Source organism: Equus caballus, chromosome 4 (genome assembly GCF_041296265.1).
Source record: "Equus caballus isolate H_3958 breed thoroughbred chromosome 4, TB-T2T, whole genome shotgun sequence".
Classification (NCBI taxonomy): domain Eukaryota; kingdom Metazoa; phylum Chordata; class Mammalia; order Perissodactyla; family Equidae; genus Equus; species Equus caballus.
In genome coordinates this window covers 101,944,466-101,966,451 of record NC_091687.1, presented here as the reverse complement: position 1 = coordinate 101,966,451, position 21,986 = coordinate 101,944,466, and the positions used below count along the sequence as shown (strand labels likewise).

Sequence of the window (21,986 nt, the reverse complement as noted above, 5' to 3'; positions counted from 1 at the left end):
TAAATTAGAGCATCTAATATTTGGACCAAGGAATTGCATCCTACTGTTCAAGCCCAACTGTAGTGCAGTGCGGATCTTTGAAAGTTAAGAGGAGCTTAAGAATAATGTCTAAATTTTTTGTGACCCTAGTTTTTAATTTTAAGTTGGCTGTGTTAATGTTGTAATTCTCAAACAGTAGGGTAAACGTGTGTTTTGGTTTACATGGGATAGTCCCAGTTTATGCCTGTATTCTTGGTGTAATTATTTATAATGTCTCCCTTTACTTTTAAAAGTGTCTCAGTTTGAATGTTAACTTGGATGGTCACCCTATCTATCAGGGAGAGCCACAAAGAAATTGTCCATTTATGCATCTCCAGAATTCAATTTATGGGAAATAAATGTAATTAAAATATGCTGACAGCCACTGTCCCTGCTATAGACTTCATGCCTGCTGTATCTAAGTTTTTTGGAGGACAAATGGAGAAAAACATGTCATTTGTTTACTGAAGGGTTTTTATTGCCATCATAGAAAAATGCAATTACTTCTCCTTTTGGTGTTACATATCCCTCAGCCAGTCTTGTCATAATTCTATTAAGGCAAATAACACAAAGCCTAGTTTTTCATTTATTTTCTAAACAGAATAGACACGATTATTGTTTAACCTGTTATGGTGTAAACCAGAGACCTTTACGTGGACTGTTAAAAGTAAAAAGAATCTTGAAAAATATGTTAGTGAATTTAGTCCACCCCCCCTTCCTTTATAGATGAGCCAACTAAGTCACAAGGAGGTCATGTAACTTGTATGTGGTTACATGGCTATTAAAGGGGTAAATAGACCACATTATATGTAGTCAGATTTCCAATGTATTAACCCGGGGTTTCAGGGTTCCTTTTGCTAGACATGATTGCATATGAAGAGCTAAAGGCAACCCTTATTCCTACTACTCCCCATTGCTAACAAAAAAAGGTGCATATAAGATACCCTGATTTGAGTGTAGGAAATGTATAGAAACCAGATAGAAATGGATTTCTTACATTTTATATAGTACAAAATATGGCATAATAGATATATTATGTGCTGGGTACTTGTGGGTATGTGTGCACAATACATTATTTAAAATACTCACTTTTTAGAATTGTAAACACTGAATTCTTGATGCATCACAACCAATAGAAAACATGTTAGCCTCTGAGACTACCTTCCATTCTTTAGGGAATGGTAAGCATATTAAAAAATAAATACACTTGCTGGAGAATATGTGCACGCTCCCTTTTGGTGCCCTCTGAAGTTCGTGATCCATCCTCGCTACGGTCCCCTATATTCGCAATGTCTGTTTATCTGACTCTAGCATTAACTGGGCTTTTCTCTAAGGACAGCAATTCTCTGCAGCCATAGTAGTGCTGCTGTTTTGTTTGTTTTTTCTCCCATGATTTTTCTAGAATGGGCCCTGGTGGTAGGAGTAGGTGTCTTCACTGCTTTTTTGCTGTTTCTACATCTGTGCTGTCCAAAACTCTAGCCAATAGCCACGTGAGCACTTGAAATGTAGCTAGTTCAAATTGAGATGTGCTCTTAGTGGGAAAGATATTGAGGCCTTTGGAGACCAAGTGTGAAAAAAATGTAAAGTATTTCTAAAATATCTCTATATTTTTTCCTGCTTTATGGAGATGTAATTGACATGTAGCATCAGGTAATTTTAAAGTGTACAACATGGTGATTTGGTACACATAGATATTGCAAAACGATCACCATAATAGAGTTAGTTAATACTTCCATCACCTCACATAATTGACTTTTTTTGTGTGTGGTGTGGTGAGGTCATTTAAGATTTACTTTTTTAGCAGCTTTCAAGTATATAATACAGTATTGTTAACTATAGTCACCATGCAGTACGTTAGACCCCCAGAGCTTATTCATCTTATAACTGAGAGTTTGTACCTTTTGACCAACATGTCTCCATTTCCCCCACCACTCAGCCCCTGGCAACCGCTGTTCTACTCTCTGTTTCTATGAGTATGGCTTTTTTAGATTCCATATATAAGTGAGATCCTATAGTATTTGTCTTTTTCTGATTTATTTCGCTTAGCATTATGCCCTCATGGTCCATCCATGTAGTCTAGATGGCAGAATTTTCTTTTTTCTTATGGCTGAATAATATTCGATTCTGTGTGTATGTGTATATAGAAATATATGGATATATAGATGTATATCACAATAGATATATACCACATCTTCTTTATCATTCATCTGTTGATGGACACTTATCTTGTTTCCATATCTTGGCTGTTGTGAATATGCTGCAATGGATATGGGAGTGCAGATATGTCCTCAAGATCCTGATTTCATTTTTTTTTTTGATATGTACCCAGAAGTGGGATTGCTGCATCGTATGGTATTTCTATTTTTATTTCTTGAGGAACCTCCATACTTTTTTCCATAGTGGCTGCACCAATTTACATTCCAACCAACAGTGTACAAGGGTTCATTTTTCCCCACATCCTGACCAACACTTGTTATATTTCTTACCTTTTTGATAATAGCCATTCTATCAGGTGTGAGGTGATATTTCATTGTGGTTTTAATCTGCGTTTCCCTGATGGTTAGTGTTGAGCATCTTTTCACGTACTTGTTGGTGATTGATTTGTATGTCTTCTTTAGGAAGTGTCTGTTCAGCTCCTCTGCTTATTTTTTAACCAAATTGTTTATTTTTTGCCTATTGAGTTATATGAGTTCCTTATATATTTTGGATATTAACCTCTTATCTGATAGATGATTTGCAAATATTTTCTCCCATTCCATAGGTTGCCTTTTCATTTTGTTGATTGTTTCTTTTGCTGTGCAGAAGCTTTTTAGTTTGATGTAGTCCCACTTACTTACTTTTGCTTTTGTTGCTTGTGCTTTTGGTGTCATACCTAAAAAATGGTTGCCAAGAACAATGTCAAGGAGCTTTTCCCCTGTGTTTTCTCCTAGGAGTTTTACAGTTTCAAGTCTTATATTTAAGTCTTTACTCCATTGCAAGTTATTTTTTATGAGTGGTATGAGTCCAATTTTATTCTTCACGTGATTATACAGTTTTGCAACATGCCAATATTTTTATTACAGATTACATGTTAAAATGATATTTTAGATATATTGCACTAAAATATATTTTTAAAGTTTGACCTCTTTTTTTTTACATGTAACTACAAGAAGATTTAGAATTGCATATGTCTCTCATTATATTTGCATTGGACGCTGCTGTTGTATTCCGCTCTTCTTCTCCCCTAAAAACTCCAGCTCTGAATCTCCTGTCATCAGATTATATCACCCTTATCGCTCATTGCTGTAGTCCTCATTGTTATAGTCCTGTTCATTTCCCTTCATGTCTTCATCAAGTTAACATCTAGGTCACCGATACTTTTTTCAACACTACTGTCTTAATTCATGGTAAATTCAATATATGCTTGAGTGAACCTTCCAATACAACGATCTCTTGTTTCCTTGAACTTATCCCCTTGTTCAGCTCGTTATCTTGTTTACCTCTTGACCTCAATTACTCAATTCTATGAACACACCTAGCTCTTGTCTATAACAAGATTTGTCAGCCCTCCATAATGTCTATTTTAAGCATTTGACTCACTCTCTTGGACCACAACTCCAACAGTTCTTCAACCAGCACTCTGATGCATTAACCATCTTTTTTGCTATCCTTCAACCCTTGTTTCCTTCTTTCATTTATTCAACAAATATTTATCGAACACCTATTGTGTACCATGCTGCAGTCTAAGCACTAGAGATGGAATATCTCTGCCATCATGTGGCTTTTAGTTTAACTGGAATGACAAGTAATAGGGCACATTAAATAAGTAAAATATTTAGCACAATATTAGATAATAAGAGGTGCTTTGGAGAGAATTCAAATCAGATAATGGGGATATGAACTGTTGGCATGGAAGAGGGGAAGTTTTTAGAGAGATGACCAGTGAAGGAAGTAAAGAAGCTGGCCATGTGAATATCGGGGATAATGGCATTCTAGGCAGAAATAACAGCAAATGCAGAGTCCTTGAAGTGGGAGGAACTCTGGCATATTCAAGAAATAGAAAGAATGAAGGGAGCATGGCTGGAGCAGAAAGCAGGAAGAGAAGAGATATAGAAGGTGAGGTCAGAAAGATGCCTGGATAACAAATAAGGCAGGACTTTGTAAGTCCTAATAAAAAAACATTGGGAAATGATAGGAGGATTTTGAGCAGAAGAATGTCAAACTCCGATTTCCACTTGAAGAGGATTATTTTTGATACTGCATTGAGAATGGTTTATAGGGAAATAAGAGCAGAAGCGGAAAGACCTTTTGGAGGCTACGGTAGTATTTCAAGTGAGATATAATGGTGGCTCACACTCCCTGACGGATTTTGGTGTCTTGAGCTTTGGTTGTGGGTAGTGAGAAGTACGTATGGAAAGCAGAGCCAATAGAATTTCCTGAGAGAATAAATAAGGGGTATAAGAGAAAGAGAGGAGTTAGGGATGACTCTGGGATTTTGGTTGGAGCAACTGATATGCAGAAGACAATGGGAGAACACGAGTAGGGGAAAGATGAGGTTAACTTTAAGATCTCTGTTGGATATCCAAATGCAGATGTCAAGTAAGCAATTGGATATATGAGCTTGGAGTTCAGGAGAGAGGTCTGGACTGGGGATACGTATTTAGGAAGTGTTGACATAGATGGTATTTAAAGCTACAAGGCTGCGTGTGAACACCAAGGGAGGGAATGCAATGGTAGGGGAGAGAAGAGAGTCGAGGACTTTGCCCTGGGCCACTCCAGAGTTAACAGGTTGGCAAAGGAGACTGAGAAGAAGCAACCAGTGGGATCAAGAGAATATGGTTTGCTGGAAGCCCATCTTCCCGGAAGAGACTGTATCTGGGAGGAGGTAAGAATGAGTTGGTCAGATATTACTGATCAAATAATACCAGAAGTGAGAATTGACCATCAGATTGTGCAAAGAGGATGCCACTGGTAATAGTTTTTGATGGAGTGATAGGGACCAGCAAACTTACCTCTTGTCTGTATTCCTATGATAATTTCTTAGTGGTCTCTTGGCTTTCTTCTTTGCCTCCCTACAGTTTATTCTCAACACACCCAGCATGGTGACTTTTTAAAATATATAGATCGTGTCACTCCCTTGCTCAAGTAGCTCCCCATTTAATGCTAATAAAAGTCACGGACTTTACGGTGGTTTCACAAAGCTCTATACAAATCTAGCACTTAGATTTTACTCTGATTTCTCCTATTCCTCCTACTAATTTCTCATTCAGTTCTAGCAACTAGCCTTCTAATACTCTTTGAAAATGCCAGGGGCCATGTTACTGGTTCGGGACCCCAATACCGTCTGTTCTCTGAAGCATGTGCCACAGGTATCCCTATACTGGCCAGCTCCCTCATCTCCTTCAGATCTTTGCTGCTATTCAGAGACTCTGTCAATGTAGCCTGGCATTTTTGACCTCCCGCCTACTCTGTTTTTCTCCTTCGCACTTACGACCTTTTTGCATTCTGACTAATATACAGATTTTTATTTTTATCAATTTTGTATTATCCTCCATTTGAGTGTCAACTTCACGAAGGCAGGAGTTTTTGTCTTTTTTACTGATACATCCTAAGTGTTTAGAGTAGTGCCTAACACATGGTAAGTGATCAATAAATATTGCCTGAGATGACAAATGTGAAGTAAGCTAGTCTTTTCAGAAGCCACTAACTATTGGATCCCTTGCCAAGGAGGGAAGTACTATTTTGTAGGAATTAGATGATATTAACTCAGCCTAATAATTAGCTTCTTGCCTCTCTGATGATTTGTTCAATTTTTCCTGAGGCTTTATACGCTTAGGGGAAGCTCAATAAGTAATTGTTGTCTACTGTGTTGGGAACACTGTAGCAGGCATCTGTGATTCATAGGCCTTCTCTAGAAAGAGATGTTACAAGTATATCAATAGCTGTAACAAAGTGTGACTAGGTTTGTTGTAAGGAATAATTACGTTACTTAAATTGGGAAGTGTTTTTTTTTTATGTTGAGGAAGATTCACCCTAACCTAACATCCATTGCCAATCTTCCTCTTTTTACTTGAGGAAGATTCACCCTTAGCTAACGTCCATGCCAGTCTTCCTCTATGTTGTATGTGGGTTGCCACCACTGCATGGCTGCTGGTGAGTGGTGTAGGTCTGTGCCGGGGAACTGATCCCAGGCCGCTGAAGTGGAGTGCACTGAACTTAACCACTAGGCCACAGGGCTGACCCCTTAAACTGGGAGTTTTTGATGATCAATCCAATGCAGACACATGCAGACACACAGTATCACCGCAGAGAGGCATATGGAATTAAAGGGCTGTTGTACTCACAGGTCCTAGAGAGGGAGGCAAGGCAAGCCATGTGGGAGCCGTGTGGGAGGAATGTCCAGGGAGCAGACTCAACCAAACTGGGGGGAGCTGGAGCAAGAGCGAGGACCTATGTGCAAGTGCCTTATTGGAGGTCAGGGTGGGGTGCACAAGCAAATGGGAGAGAGGATTTCACTGTTGTGTTTAAATGTCTCGAAGTCACAGTCCGAAGAGGGCAAGAAGGGGAACTTGTGGCAGGGACTAGCCTTATCATCCTGATACACGTAGGTTGGGTGCTCACAGGCTGTTTGTGGGGATGTTAAGTGATCAGGAAAATATAAAGTTTTAAATATTTGCAGTACACTGGGTGGTATTAGAAATAAAAGCACAGGACTTTGGATCCACATAGAAAAGGCCCCCTGGCAGTCTGTAAATGGTCTATTTCAGATTGAACACTCCTGTCCCAGAGGCATTATTGTCCTAAAGGCATAAATCTAGCCTTGTAAAACCTCTGTAAATAGGCAGCAGTGGTCTCTGTCTCCTTGCTTCTATCTCCGTGAGTCTCAGATGTCCTACTTACAGCCAGAGCTGGAGAACTGCAGAGCGGTCCCGGGCTGCCTCGTCCCCTCCCCACCTGCAGCTGGCATTGATCCTGTAATGTTTTTAATCAGTCTTGCTAAATACTTCCTGGAGGGAAAATGAGTCGTGATGAGAAGTAATCTTGCTGCTGCTTTATTCTGAAAAATTCAGTGACTGATTTACAGATACTGCGTATTCATCATGATCTCCCACTGTAGAAGACGGGGATTAAATTTCAGCCTTAAAGGTTATGGGATCCCTCAAGGCTTAGAGTATAGTAATGAAGAATTGAGAACCTAAAAAAAGGGATTCCGCAATCTGCATCATGAATAAACTATTTTATCATCAGGCCCTGCTTCTGATATGAATTTAGGATTATGTAGATAGGAATATGCCATGCGCTTTTTACTAGAGCCTTAGAATTTTCTCTGCTTTATATTTCACATATAACTTCTTTTAATGTCTTTCTCTTCAGTTTAAAGCAAGTTCTCTTTGTGTTTTTCTGAGGTCCTATGTAATTTCTTGGCCTTTCCCCACTGGTCTAGACTGGCTTTACCAATAAGGCCTCCTCAGCATGCTTAGAAGCCACGTTCTTGACTTGACACCCAAACAGAAGCATGCAAGTTACCCATTTCCTCTGAAATTTAGCAGATGTCCCTGTCTTCCCCTATGTATTCAGAGGAATACATGTTACCGAGGGTGCACGGTCTTCCTGGGCCCCCAAATCTGCTTCTTAGAGTTCTTGACAGATCTTCCAAGATAGTATTAGGTCCTATAGAGATGGGTGGTGTGCCTGTCTTAAAATAATATAGCTTTGACTTGAAGCATCTTGTCCAAAGAAAAAATTCCCGTTCTCCCTACTCTCTGATAAGGTCAGAAATAGGAAACTCATTCAAACTTTTAGGTTCTTCTCTGTAGTTTACTTTTTGTGTTTTTATGGAACCCCACTCTGATTTGTATAATCCCACAGTTTGGCATTAATTTATTTCTTAGGCTGGCGAGTCCTTTCTTGCGATGTCTTCCCTTATTCATTCATCAAACACTTGAGTGTCCTGTATGTGTTAGACACTATGCAGGGTACAGGGCTGTAACCAGTGAACCCGAGAAACACAGCCTTAGGCCTCATGGAGCTTATTCCACTTACTGTTCCTCTAGGAACTAAACAGGTTAAATTGATACTTGCGTAACAATTCTTCTAAAATCATGTTTTCTTCATGGACTAAACGTTATCTAAGCTTTTTTAGTGTACTACTTTAAAACCAAAATACCAAATATTCCTTATTTTTAAACAATTTCTTTTCTTTTTTTTTTTGTTGCTAAGGAAGATTTGCCCTGAGCTAACATCTGTTGCCAGTCTTCCTCTTTTTTTTTTTTTTCAATTTGGCTTGAGGAAGATTAACCCTGAGCTAACATGTATACCAATCTTCCTCTATTTTTTTGTACATGGGACACTGCCACAGCATTGCTAGTTAGTGGAGTAGGTCCGCACCTGGGATCCAAACCCAAGAACACGACCGCCGAAGTGGAGTGCACAGAACTTTAACTGCCACAGGGTCAGGGCCAGCAATTTCTATTTAATTCTAGATAGAATGATTACTACTGCTAATTTTTATTTTACGGAAGATTTTCTTACAGTATTTTAATTAAGCTCTCAGTCCTCCTCCTTTCATCATCAGGATGGCGGCTTTGACTATGCTGATACACTGTAAGATTGAGCCGACCAGCACGAGGAGAGCAGGAGGCAAGAGAAGAGGCAGTGCCTCTTTCTCCCTTTGCCTCAGGACCATGAGCTACTACTTTATGTGGGAGGAGACTGTTCCTCCAGCCCTTTCACCTCCCTGCAACCCTTCTTTACCCCTTGTCTTATGTGTAAGGAATGCATTACAGTCATTTTATACATAAGCTTCCTGGAACTATATATTCAACAACAGGGAACATTTAAATAAACTATACTATAGTTGTAGGAAATGCTCTCTTTAAAGTGTTAAGTGAAAAGAGTAACATACCAAACTGCATATAATAACAATGTATGACATTAAAATGTAATATATTTTATTAATAATATATAATTATATAATATGTAACATTAATATAATATATGCTATTATCCTATATATAATAAAAATATTCATAGTAATGTAAATGTAATAAAAATAAGTAGAAGAGTATCTAACATTTTTTAAGCAGTCACTATGTTATGGAACATGTTCTAAATGCTTTACACTTATTAAATCGTGTCAATACCTCGCTTAATCCTCTTGGCAACCCTGGCTATTATTATCTGATTTTTACATGTGAAAATAAAAATGAGTTTCAGTAAAAAGACAGTCCGAGTCCTAAAGATTCTTGCATTCTAGTGGGATGGCTAACCTGTAAAACAGGCTCAGTCTTGTGTGCTGTGTATCATGAAGGAGGTGCCCACGGGTATGCTATGGGGGTGGATGGGAGAGGCACCAACTGTGAAGTCGGGGAAGATTTCAAACGGGAGGAACACATAAACAGAGTTTTACAGGTGAATAGGCAGATGGAAAAAACCTAAAATTTGTACCTGAAAGAGTTGTTTTTTTTTTTTTTTTTTTTGAGGAAGATTAGCCCTGAGCTAACTACTGCCAATCCTCCTCTTTTTGCTGAGGTAGACTGGCCCTGAGCTAGCATCTGTGCCCATCTTCCTCGATTTTATGCAGGGGATGCCTACCACAGTGTGGGTTTTGCCAAGCAGTGCCATGTCCGCACCCGGGATCCGAACCAGCAAACCCCAGGCCACTGAGAAGTGGAACATGCGAACTTAATTGCTGCGCCACACGGCCAGCCCCCTGAAAGAGTTGTTCTTGAAAGCTGACTCTGCCACTTGCCAATATGTGACCTGGAAGACGTAACTTAATTCCTTCATCTGAACAACAGAAATGATGTCTACCATTTCTTTATGGCTTATCAAGTGAAGTATAGTATTGAAAGTTCTATTTGGGGGTTTGATGCTGTTTAATTATTTAAAATTCTTTAAATATGTGACTCAGTTTTACTTTGCCTTTCTTAGGTAGATGTGATCGTGACATTGGGAGGACTTGCTGGGCGTTTTGACCAGATCATGGCGTCTGTGAGCACCCTGTTCCAGGTGACTCGCATCACTCCTTTGCCAATTATAATAATGCAAGAGGAATCTCTCATCTACCTGCTCCAGCCGGTAAGTGAGGAATAAAGATAAAGCTTCTAACACTTGAGTAGACTAGGAGAACACATCAGCTCAGTTTGTGTCTGAACTATGATTGAAGTTGACCATGTTTGCTGACTTGTGGTGACTTTAGTCTGCAGCCTCAGGTCACTGAAGAGGAAAAACGTAGAGGAGAAGCCTCAAAGTTTTCATTTTATTGCACCCAGAAAAAAAAGTCTTATAACGTTTAATTAAATTGACTAAGAATTCAAGTTAGCACTTTTGCATTTTGAGCAGCTGAATATGAATGCCACTTAAGAAAAATGTCAACAGAGGAAACACAAAGCTTGGCAAATATTTTAAATGGTATTCTCATATATTTTCATTCTTGTCACAGTTGGAAACTGGATTTGATTTTGTTAAGCACTTAAAAGAAAATCTTTACCTTTTACTGTTCGTAAGTTGCCTGCTTATTAATTTCACTGCCCCAGAATAAATTTCTAATCATGGTGTCGTTCATCTCCAATGGTAAACATCGAGGAAATTCTCTATCAATATAGTGCTTAGAACGGAATTCTTATTAAGTAAACAAGTTTTCTAAGGTTGATTGGTAGATTTCAGCTTGAAAAATAATCATTTGGTAATATTTTTGAAAACAGTGGACAGTTTTTTTCTTTTGTACCTCTCATTGTAATGGACTACTTACAGTGTAGCTTGTGCCCCATCTGCTAGCCACCGTCTGTAGCATGTCATTACCTACATTGTTGTTTGCTTAATACAGTGGGTGTAATGCATGCTCACCATTGTTCAGCCAGTTTTGCATTTTTTCTGCCTCTTTGCGTTGCCTGTCTTTGTTGCTTTCTGGAACACTTCCTATGAGATGTGGAAGGTGGGGGCCGAAGAATTCGGTTTTCAAACTCCATACTGTCCATTTATTTAGTCAACAAACAGTTACGGAATGTCTGCTACCTGTTGCACTACCGGGCAGTTGAAGATTAAAAAAATAGTAATATATGATCTTTGCTCTTCAGTACATGTCCAGTAAAGGAGTCATTTATAAAAACATAAACATAAAGCAATGTTAAAAGGCTAGCACAGAAAGATGGTGAAAAGATTATGTAATTTGGTAACAAGTGTGGTAAAAAAAGGCTTCCAGAGGCACTCATTAATTCAGCAAATATTTATTGAGTACCTGCCATATGCCAGGCACGTTTTCAGGAATACAGCAACCAACAAAACCGACAAAAACCCCTTGCTTTCATGGAATATACATTCTATTGAGCTTACATTTCAGCAGAATCTTTAAGGATGAGTAGATGTTGGCTGTGGGAGGTGATGGGAAGTCATTCAAGCCAGAAAGAGCCGCTAAAGAAAGATGGAGTGCAGGGTATGTTGTAGGATCCGCAGGTGATTCTGTGCAGCAGTGTGGACAAATGCCAGAAAGTCTAGGAAACTAGTTAGGATCTGCTTGAGAAGAGCTTTGAAATCTACGCAATGGAGTGCAAACTTTTTTAGCCATAGGTGGGAAGTCATGAAAAGATTTCAGTTAGTGGTGTGATGTGCACAGACATGCCTTTTGGATTTCTGATTACAGGTTTGTTAAATACCTAATTTCTCAACAACTTCTGAAGTTTGAAACTTTCTACCATTGTGAAGCATTGAGCTTCATTGTGTGTATTGAATTGATAGTATGATAGCTAAAGTAGTTAGTGTTAACTTGTCTCTGTGCAGATATTCTGGTTAATAGATTACTACTCAAAGACGCAGTAAAATAATTTTTAAAAACTAAAACTGGAAGATTGACAGAAAAAAACACATCTAAAAAATGACTTCTAGTCTTAAGATTTTTCCATTGTTTTTGGTGTTCTCTACCTTTCTATAATGTGTATAATTGTTGACTTCCTAAAAGGTATTCAGCTTAGGGTTCACTGGATTTCTTCCATCTACAGATGGCTGTCTGTCATCAGTTTGGAAACCTCTCAGCCATTATATTTTCAAATATTTCTGCCTTATTCTCTTTCTCCCTTCTTCTGCAACTCCAGTTAAAAGTATATAAGATCCTCTAATTGTATCATGTATGTCTCAAAACTTCTCTTCCATATTTTCTATGTCTTAATCTCTCTGGGCTGCTTTCAGAAGTCCTTCAGCACCTCTGTAATCTACTTCTCTTCCACTTCTCCTGTGTCTGTTTTTCTGCTAAACCTATCCAGTGAGTTTTTAAGTCCTACCAAGTTTTTCTTTCTTATATGCTTGTCCTTTACTCACATTTTCAAGTCTTTCTTAAAATATAATTGTTGTACTTACTTTACAGTCTATAATAATTCTAATATCTTCAGTCTTTATAGGTCACTCATCTTTTATGTTCACTTCTGCTTGTAACCTTGATTCCTTCTGTGTTTTGTGATTTGGGGCTATGACCTCATATTTCTGGGAACTTTGCCTGTGGGAATTATCTGACGTGTGGGTTATAAGTGAGTCTGAGGAGAATTTCAGGTGGACTCCTTGCCCAGTTATTTGTAGGTGTTAAACACTTAGGACATTTCGTTTGAGACTGTTTTGGACCATCTAGGCAGTGTGAGTCCTGATGCTAATCCTGCTGGGAGTCTGAATCCTGGTTACCAATGCTCAGGGGAGACTTGTTCTCTTGTCACCTCCGGAGTGCCAAGGTTTCCCAGGGGTCCAGTGGGAGTGTTATATTATTCACCTTGGCACTGAGAGTCTCTGCCTTATGTGGTGCCATCTCCTTTTCCACTCTCACCTTGAGTAGGCCTGGGGCTGTATCTCCTGAGGACCTTCCATCCTTGGAGGCCTTAGAAGCCAAAGCTCAGGTTCATCGGATTTGGTAAACACCAAATATTTAAAAGATGAAAGTTATATTTGGTATTCTTTTTCAATCAAAACTTAGTTTTTGGCATCTGAGTATTCTTTAAAAAACAAAACAAAACAGATGTTTTTAAATTTTAAACAATTCCTTTTAATTCTTTTCTAGCATTTTTTATTGTTTTCAATTGTTCAAGGTTCTACTCTACCATACTGTTTCTATAAGTCAGGTTCTACCCTGTCTATGTTGCAGTTACAATTAACCCCCCAATCTCAGGTGCTTAAATGAGATTAGGTTTTTTTTTTCTCATTAATGGAAAATCTGGCGTGGTTTGGGCATCATCCTCCATTTTATTTCTACACTAATGGGAACATGTTGCAGCAGCAGGGAAAAAAGCATGCTAGAAAATGGCACCACATGTTTTAAAAGGCCAAGCCCAGCCGTGATTTGTGTCACCTTCCATGGGAACACAGTTACATGGCCCCAGCTCCACTGCAAGGTGATCTAGGAAAGGAAGGCGCTGGCCCAGGGAGAGGAAACACTGTGTGAGCTCAGAAGGTTGTTTCTGTCAAACTGGCAGAGAAAGTTGAGAAAGTCTCGAATCATGACCCTACATCATTTCTAAGAACATGATTATCTAATTTTTTTTCATTTGTGGGATATATCAAACTTTAGTTAGTTAAAGCAGAATCCCCAGTTCTGCAAACATGGTGATCATATGAAGTGTACTTGCATAGCCTGCATCCCCCAACACAATGCCCTCTAGATTCTCTCTCTGATAATTTTGATGTGTTGCATTGAAACAATTAGAAAATTACCTTACCCTAAGAAAGTAATTACTACAGAGTATGGAGCGGAAAGCTCCTGCAAGACCATACCCTCTGGCATGTAGAAGAGTGACAGTGTTTAGCACAGACTTGCGCCTGTGGGGTCAGCAGTGCTAGCTTTGCTCCTTTTTGCCACTCAATTCTAGAGAAATCTTCCCAGAGACACATCCTAAGTCCCTGCTTTTCAAACATTTTTAGTGAGAGAATAGTAAGACAATTAATAATACAAATGCAAAAGTCAAAATGAGTATGTTTGAGGATTTAAGATGTGAACCAACCTCATAGAGGCTACCATGTTTTTAAGCAGTTTTAAGTGTGCACTTATGAAATGCGATTAACACTAAAAATCAATTAAGATCTATACAAAAGTTATTGCATAGAAGCATTCTACTTCCTAGAAATGAGACTTACATCATTGGAGCTGAACTGGCTCTGCCAGGTGTATTGTCCTGTAACTGTGTGTTATATGTTATACAGCTACTAGAGTGTGCATATGTATTAAGTACAGTACATAGTCTGGGAGGATAGTCAGAAAGGATGTCTGCAGATACTCTTCATTGTTAATAGGACTTATTGTAATCACAGTCAGGATGGACAGAAAAACACCATAAATTTAAATTGAAACCATTATTGTGGAAGTAGACTCAAGACAATCAATCTGGTATGCCTCAGCGCCAAATAAAGAATGGTTGAAAAATGTTTTAATCTATTTTTTAATTGCAAGTCAACAAATAGCTGTTCTCAAGAAGGAAAATAATTTGGGGGATTTTATAAGAAGCATCTCATTTGAGCTTCATAAAAACACTGTGAAGAAAGCAGGACGGATCATACAGTCACACAATAAAGTCACACTTTTCCACTACACTACATTTCCTTTTTCATGAGGTAAATAGACTAACGTGCAAATGACAAACTTTTAAAACATGTCATAGTCCGTAGGCTGGTAATTCTTCACAAACAATGTATAGCTCAATGGCCAGTTGTTGTGCGTATAAGTGCGTATGTATATAAATACAGTCGTGTGTCACTTAACAATGGGAATACTTTCTGAGAAGTGAGTTGTTAGGTGATTTTGTCATTGTGCAAACATCATAGAGTGTACTTGCACAAACCTAGATGGTATAGCCTACTACATACCTAGGCTATATGGTACTGATCTGATAGGACCACCATTGTATATGCAGTCCATCATTGACCAGAACATTGTTATGTGGCATATGACTGTATATATATATATATACACCTGTATATATATATATATATATATATATATTTATATATATTCTTCACAACATTATTTTCAAATAAGATAAATCTTGAATACATTTTAAGGATATATTCTACCTTGTTGCTGTCCCTCTAAATTAAACAACAGTGATTCTCTGAATTTTCTTCAACAAAATCTACAGATAGTAAGACTCCTTATCATTTAAGCAGGTTAAATAAGACTACCATTGAGCTTTGCTAAAATACTTCAAAAGTGGTAAAATTCAATGTAAATGTTTATTATGAATATTATTTTTGAGGACAGTGTCTTCTAGAATTTGTTCTGTAATTATAGATGATCTGAAATTGAAGGTAATAGTGGGAGGAATGAGACATCCTATGGAACCGTTTGTTGGCTGGTACGTGTTTTCGTGCTGTGCCCTGGTGAAAGAGCCAGCGCTGCGTCTGCCGGACTACTAAGTGGCTAAGATAGCTCTGGACCATGGGACTAAAGTGTGCTTCTCTTGGTCTTTCTAAAAAAGCCGCCCTACCCTCAAATCATCCTAGTGTTCCTGTAATGTTCTGTGTTTCTTTCAGAGTCTACATGTGAGACTCTCATGAGACTGTGTTGTATAAATAAGTAATCGTCGTTCATTCATTAAAGTTATCTTAGTCGTTTGCAACTGACCTGTATGTCCAGTAGCAATTCACATGAAGTTGTTTAGATTGTTCCAGGCTGAAGTCTCTCATCTACGTTACCTTTTCGATCCCCTTTCTGTGACTTATTTTTATTAATTACAAATTGAATTTTAAAACGGAGATAATAGTGTAGCTCCAGGTCTATATAAATATGGAAAAATGCTTGGAATTTTTTAGCTGGTTGATTTTTTAGTATATAATGTCTTTTATGTTGTGTTTTGGCATATTTCACTTACTGTGGGTCAAAATGTCATGAGTGAAAACCTCAGTAGGTAGCATTTACTTTGAAGGAAGGATCAATCGGCCATTTTTCAATAGAAAATTAAAAATAGAATGCATAATAGCTCCTCCCTTAAAAGTAAGCATCCCCCTTTTACTTCCAAAAATGTGATCTTAATAAGACGTCGTGACTTTTTATGAGCAGGAGATTTAATAAACTCGATGAGAGACATTTTAGATATGAAACATCATTGATGTCAGTTACTGGTTGGTTATATTCCTTTTGAAGACAGTCAGGCGCTCAGAGCCATGTTTATCATGCCAGCCATGCAGACTGTGAATGGCTCCAGGTTTCACATACATACTTTCTCATTTTCTGGTCCTGTGCTTCTCAGGAGTACAGAAACATTAGCTTCTGTACACTGAGCATAAATTATGTTTTATCTCCAAGTTTTATGGCAGTTGGTAATACAAGTTAATAGGATTTATGACCAAGAAATGAGATGTCCAAGAGTTAATAAGGCGTGCCTTCTACATTATCCTAAACCTTGTTCAGTGGTTCCTATTCAGGATTCTAGTATCTGATGTAGGAGAATGGTGTTACAGAGCCGAGTCCTGTCAGTTTTTATCTCACTTGAACAAACTTCTTAAATATGTTGTAAATATTTCTTCTTCATGATCTTAGTCGTGTTTACTACTGCTTGTTTTTTCTCTCTCAGTAGACCAATTATTTACTGTATAAAGTCCTGACATTTTATACGTCATGCATTTGTAATGCTGGTAATGAAATGGTAGAAATATGTTAATAGTCTGATAGAAAGAAGCTGAATGTTGATGTTGTAAATTTGGCACGCATGATGGTCTCTGCTGAGAACTGAGGGTTTGGATCTGGCTACCCACACGACACATGTCCAGCACAATCTGATCAGTGGTAACGCCAGAGAAGTGTTTCTCAGAGTGATTCGGAGTGAGGGGACAGGGAGTTCTCAAGTCTAGACAACACTGAGAATCTTCTCACCATTTCTTAGCCAATGATAATTCCTTGCTTTGGAATAGTCATTATTATTTCATTCTTCTTTTATATCTTCTTCTCATATAATTCTTGTATCTTGGCCTTTTAGAAACTATAGTATTAACTGTATAGTAGCATAGAACCATTAAATATTAGTGTAAATAGAATAAAGCCTTAGAGCTCATTTATAGATGAGCAATTACAGGGACATAGAGGTAAGGTGATTTATGCAAGGTTATGCACAGTAGTTCTTTGAATGAAAATTTGTGATGACAATGAAGTAGATCTCATGCAGTGGTGGTCTACAAAAGGACCCCTGGGCAGTTCATATCTAAGAACGGCCTGCCACGCTGAGCCCTCGTAACCTCCTTTTCCTCTTCCATAAGGCAAATTGCTAATACCCATGCCTTCCTCTCTCCTGCACCCACCTAAGCTTGCTACACTGGGAAAGTTCTGCCGCCCACTGTCTGACCTAAATGTTCTTTTCCTTCAGATTGTGTCCTTGCCTTGCTCACTCTTTTTCTTTGGTTGGTCTGCTCTGCTATTCCAGGGCAGCAAATTCGTCTCCACATGGATATAGACACATAAGTTCCTTAAGCATCTTCTTTGCTCTTGCTTCAAACTTTGCCCAGCTTTCTAGGGAAGATGTTTCTATACCCATTCTCCCTTTCTCTTCTTTCCTCTTCTGTGTGCTTTACTCCTCCTCCTCTATGTGGCATTTAAAAAATATAAAACAAAGACCTGTTCTATTCAGAACAGTGTGTTAGTCTTACACATGTTAGTAGGAAAACATAAGATTTTCATGTACAATAAGACAACCAAATTCCAGAGCTGTACAACTCTCAATTTTTGTAAGTGCCATAGCATCCCCTTTAGATCTCCATAGAAGTTTTCCCTGTATGGTTTAATTCGACGCATTTTCTTTAAGAAGTTAAGCCACACATTCATAAAGTGTTTACTTTGAGGGGTTGTGTTCTGTTTTGTTGATGTGCAGCGTAGAACACTTCAACAGCAAACAGTCTTCAAACACCTGTTATGTGGTAGACACTGTGGTAGGCACTGAGAGTGCGGAACTAAAAGACACTGCTTATGTTCTGTGGCTCACAGTTTAGTGGAAAAGAGAGAAGAAGAAATAGCAAAATTTAGAAATATAAGAAAACACTGTGTGCTATGACAATGGCATGGAGAAAGCATCTAAACCAGGTTGGGCATGGGGCTGGTGGTAATAATGCGGAAAGTTTCTCAGGGGAGATATTATCTGATGAGGAGTTTGGCAAAGAAGGGAATAAAGATGTTTAAGGTGGAAGGAATATCATGTGCAAAGGTGAGGCGACCTTAAAGAACTTGGCACATTTGGGGTAACACCAAACTTCTGGGTCCTGGGGAGCATTAGGAGATGTAGCTAGAGGTAAGAAGGGTCTAGAACATGAGGGGCTTGTTTGCATTCTCAGCAAGATGGTCTTTATATTGATGGCAAAGTTCAGGTATTAAGCATTTTATCCAGGAGAATGGCATTAGATTACCATTTTAGAAACTTTAGTTTGGTAGCAATATGGAGGATAAATTGGTTAGGGAAGAGATGGAGACCATTCAACTCTTTTAGAAATCCAAAAAAGAAATGGTGAGTAAGTAAACTTAAGAAGTAAATATGGGCATGAAGAAGAGATGATGAAGTTCATTGGGATGTCTGCTTGAAAGCCTTCATTGGAGGAACACAGAGGGAGAACTCAATGTCATGAGTAGGATTCTGGATTAGGCAACTGGGCGTTGTCTTTCTTTGAAATAGAGAAGATGAGAACAATAGATCAAAATAGGAAGATGGTGAGCTGACTTTGGAATATAAATAGATTGATCTTTTTTTGGATCTGGGTAGAATTGCCTAAAAGGAGGGAGAGAGGGAGTGCGAGAGAGCCTGGCAGTATACCTTGAGAATTATCAACATATACATGTTGGAAGTGGATTCTTCTCATCCTGGAAGAAGGTATAGAGTGAAAAGAGCAATGGCACATGGTAGAACCCTAGAGAACAACTTAAAGGAGAAGAAATAGGAGAACTAAGAGAGTGATGTCACTGAAACAAGGAGGTTTAATGTTTCAAGAGGCAAGGGAGTGATCAGCCAGGGTGTCAGGAATATAAAAGATACAGAGTTTGGCAGCTAGGAAGAAACTTGTCAAGGTACAGTTTTCTTAGCAAAACATGGGTAGAAGCCAGATTACTACGAGTTGGATAGGAAAGGAAGTAGAAACACATTTCTCTTGTATTATTGTTTACCCCTTTTCATTGTTCCCTTATAGCAGTTGATTTTGGGGACTAACCTGGAAACTAATGACAGCTTATAAATTATTTTGGTGAGGCCATTTTCCAAGTTAAAACAAACAAACCCAGAACACGTGTGTTTGGGATTATGCTTTTATTTCTTTCCAGGTATGACCAGGAGTGCAGCTGCCCTGTTGCACCTTTATAAGATAGCTTGTGTATTTATGTACACTAATTGTATCGCTGTACACTGATGAGGTCCTTTCAGCCTATTTTAAATCCATCTTCTCTTCCAGAACAAGCAGAAGCATCTCCTGGTCTGCTCCCAGCTCCACAATCCAGATAGACCCTTCCGTTCCTCCTCCTCCACCTCCTCCTCCTCTCCGTCGCCCCCTTGGTCTAGGCATAAGCATGAACCTTTGAGCCAGACTTTATAATCTCCGTTTCTGGTCTGTTGTCTTCTCAGTGTTACGTGGCCTACGGAAACTGGTGCATCTATTGATTTCACACTGACCACAATATTCCTTTCTCTGTCAAAAATATTTTTTAAGTCATTCTCTTCTTTTAAAGACCTACTCAAATTTTCTGTCTTCTACACAGAATTGCCAAATAAATCTCTCTAACCTTCACTCATCAGGATCATTTTCATCACTTTTTAAAATCTTTTTTTTTCCTGTGGGTCTCCAATAGTACATCCATTAAAACGAAATTTATACTTATAACTTTTCTCATTTTCTAAACCTTAAAAAAATTACCATTGCATATTTTGGATCAAAGATGAAATAATTGTCACACTTAGTTCATCCAATGCTAGCCAAATGCAAATACACAGGAAATTTTAGGTGATCTAAATGTACTATTTCCATGATCAAGAGTGTTCATTATTCCTCCTCTTGTAAGATTCAGGGTGCCTGGGTGACCCAAGATGGGAGTCAGAGGCCATGACTTAGTCTACGTATTTCCCTGTTGGCATGTGCTTTCTTCCTAGTTTGTTGGAAGCTCATTTGGGGCAGGGGCGGTGGTAAATGTGGGGAGGTGATTACTTCTTTTAGTGGCTAGTAGTATGCTTCTGCTCTTGAGCAAATAAATGAGAATGATGGTGGCAGGGATGGTATGTTTTAAAGCAACATGGATTCAATGAAATCTCAAGGGGAAAGGTGTGAAATAACAACCCTGATACCCGCCACTCACCCACATAGCATACAAGTTCTTTGACCTTAAAGGAGTCTTTCACTCAGGGAGATAAAAAGATGCCCATCAGCAAAAAGCTCTGGTGATCCCTCAGTGATTCCAGAGTAGCAAGGGAGGAAATATCAAATTCAATCTCCATGGAAACTGTTTAAAAACTTATTTGAACATTGGCCTTTCATTTTCAACCATGAGTGACAGAGAATTGGTTTTGGAGACTTGATGCAATCCATAAGAGTGCTGTGTGCAGGTGAAAAGATAGAAGAGAGAGCATCAGCGTTTGTCTGAGCTCTGTCATCATAATTTATCATAATCCAATTCTCGGTAAAGTAATGGAATATTGGACGCTGGGAGTCATCTTTTCCTTTACCCCCCCACCCCCCAGTCCTCTGTGGCAAGGACGCAAGTACACTGTGTCATGTATACTTAGTTCAATTGAGCATTGCTTCAGCCTCTTCTTTTGATTGAAAACAAAAGGTTGCCAATGTGGTATCAATGAACTGTGAAGTGATTTGAGTGTTACCAGCAGGGAAATGAAATGAGCCTCTGGGAAGAAGATTGGCACAAGTGAAAGTTTCTATATAAAGAGCTTCATACAGCTCCAGCTGGGTTGTATTACTTCTCACCCAATTAAGATTTCTTTTTTCCTTGAATTTGGGAGCATTTTGATCTTATTTGTTCCAAAAGTGATCAAAACTGAAAGTGAAGAAGAAGTGGAAAATTTATCCAAATAAAGTTAAGCTAGGAGGGCTGGGATTTGAGGGCACTTATTCAGACTGTTTATTCGCCCTGGATATTTTGAGCTCTTCCAAGGAGTGGTGCATCACTCTCTTGCACACACACACAACACATATAACACACATGTGTGTGTACACACACACATACACACATGTAACATGCACATGCATGTACATCCACACCCACACACACATCTCCCCAAGAATCTCAGCTCTTCTATGCCAATCTTACTGAGAGGAAGCAAAGTAAGTATTCAGTCTCTCAAGTCTATTGGGGAGGATATTTTTTGGAAACCATTATCCTGTATAGTTGTCTTTTATTTATTTATTTATTTTCAGGTGTACATCATAATATATTTCGAATTCTGTGTAGATTACATCATGTTCACCACCCGAAAACTAATTATAGTCCATCAACCCTTTTGCCCTCGCCCCTCCCCCCTTCCCCTGTGGTAACCACCAATCCAATCTCTGTTGCTATGTATTTGTTTGTTGTTGTTTTTATCTTCTACTTATGAGTGAGATCATATGGTATTTGATTTTCTCCCTCTGACTTATTTCACTCAGCAGAATACCCTCAAGGTCCATCCGTGTTGTCACAAATGGCCAGATTTCATCATTTCTTATGGCTGAGTAGTAGTCCATTGTGTATAAATACCACATCTTCTTTATCCATTCATTCCTTGATGGGCACCTAGGTTGCTTCCAAGTCTTGGCTATTGTGTATAATGCTGCAATGAATATAATTGTCTTTTAAAAGCTCTACTTAGTCCTTCATAACTTTGTCCTGATCAGAATTAAGATATTTGACTTAAATGCGTGTGAAATGTTTAACAGTGAAATTTATAAAAATGCATCAGAGTCAGGAACCAAGTTAGCAAAGCAAAATATAACCCAAGATGATTGATAGACTGAGAGTTAAACTTACTTTGACAGATAATAGGATTAAAGATGTCCCCAACTCCACATTGTCTTCT

The 21,986-nt window shown here is 38.6% G+C and overlaps 1 protein-coding gene across 4 annotated transcripts in view; it reads left to right on the top strand.

Moving 5' to 3' along the window:
• TPK1 (thiamin pyrophosphokinase 1) overlaps window positions 1-21,986 on the top strand; it is a 325,030-nt gene that overhangs the window by 181,634 nt on the left and 121,410 nt on the right. For all 4 annotated transcript variants that reach the window (XM_005609478.4, XM_014739331.3, XM_023639892.2 and 1 more), the window contains one exon: window positions 9,931-10,077. In XM_005609478.4, coding sequence (XP_005609535.1) covers window positions 9,931-10,077 — 147 coding nt within the window. The remainder of the gene's footprint in view (window positions 1-9,930; window positions 10,078-21,986) is intronic.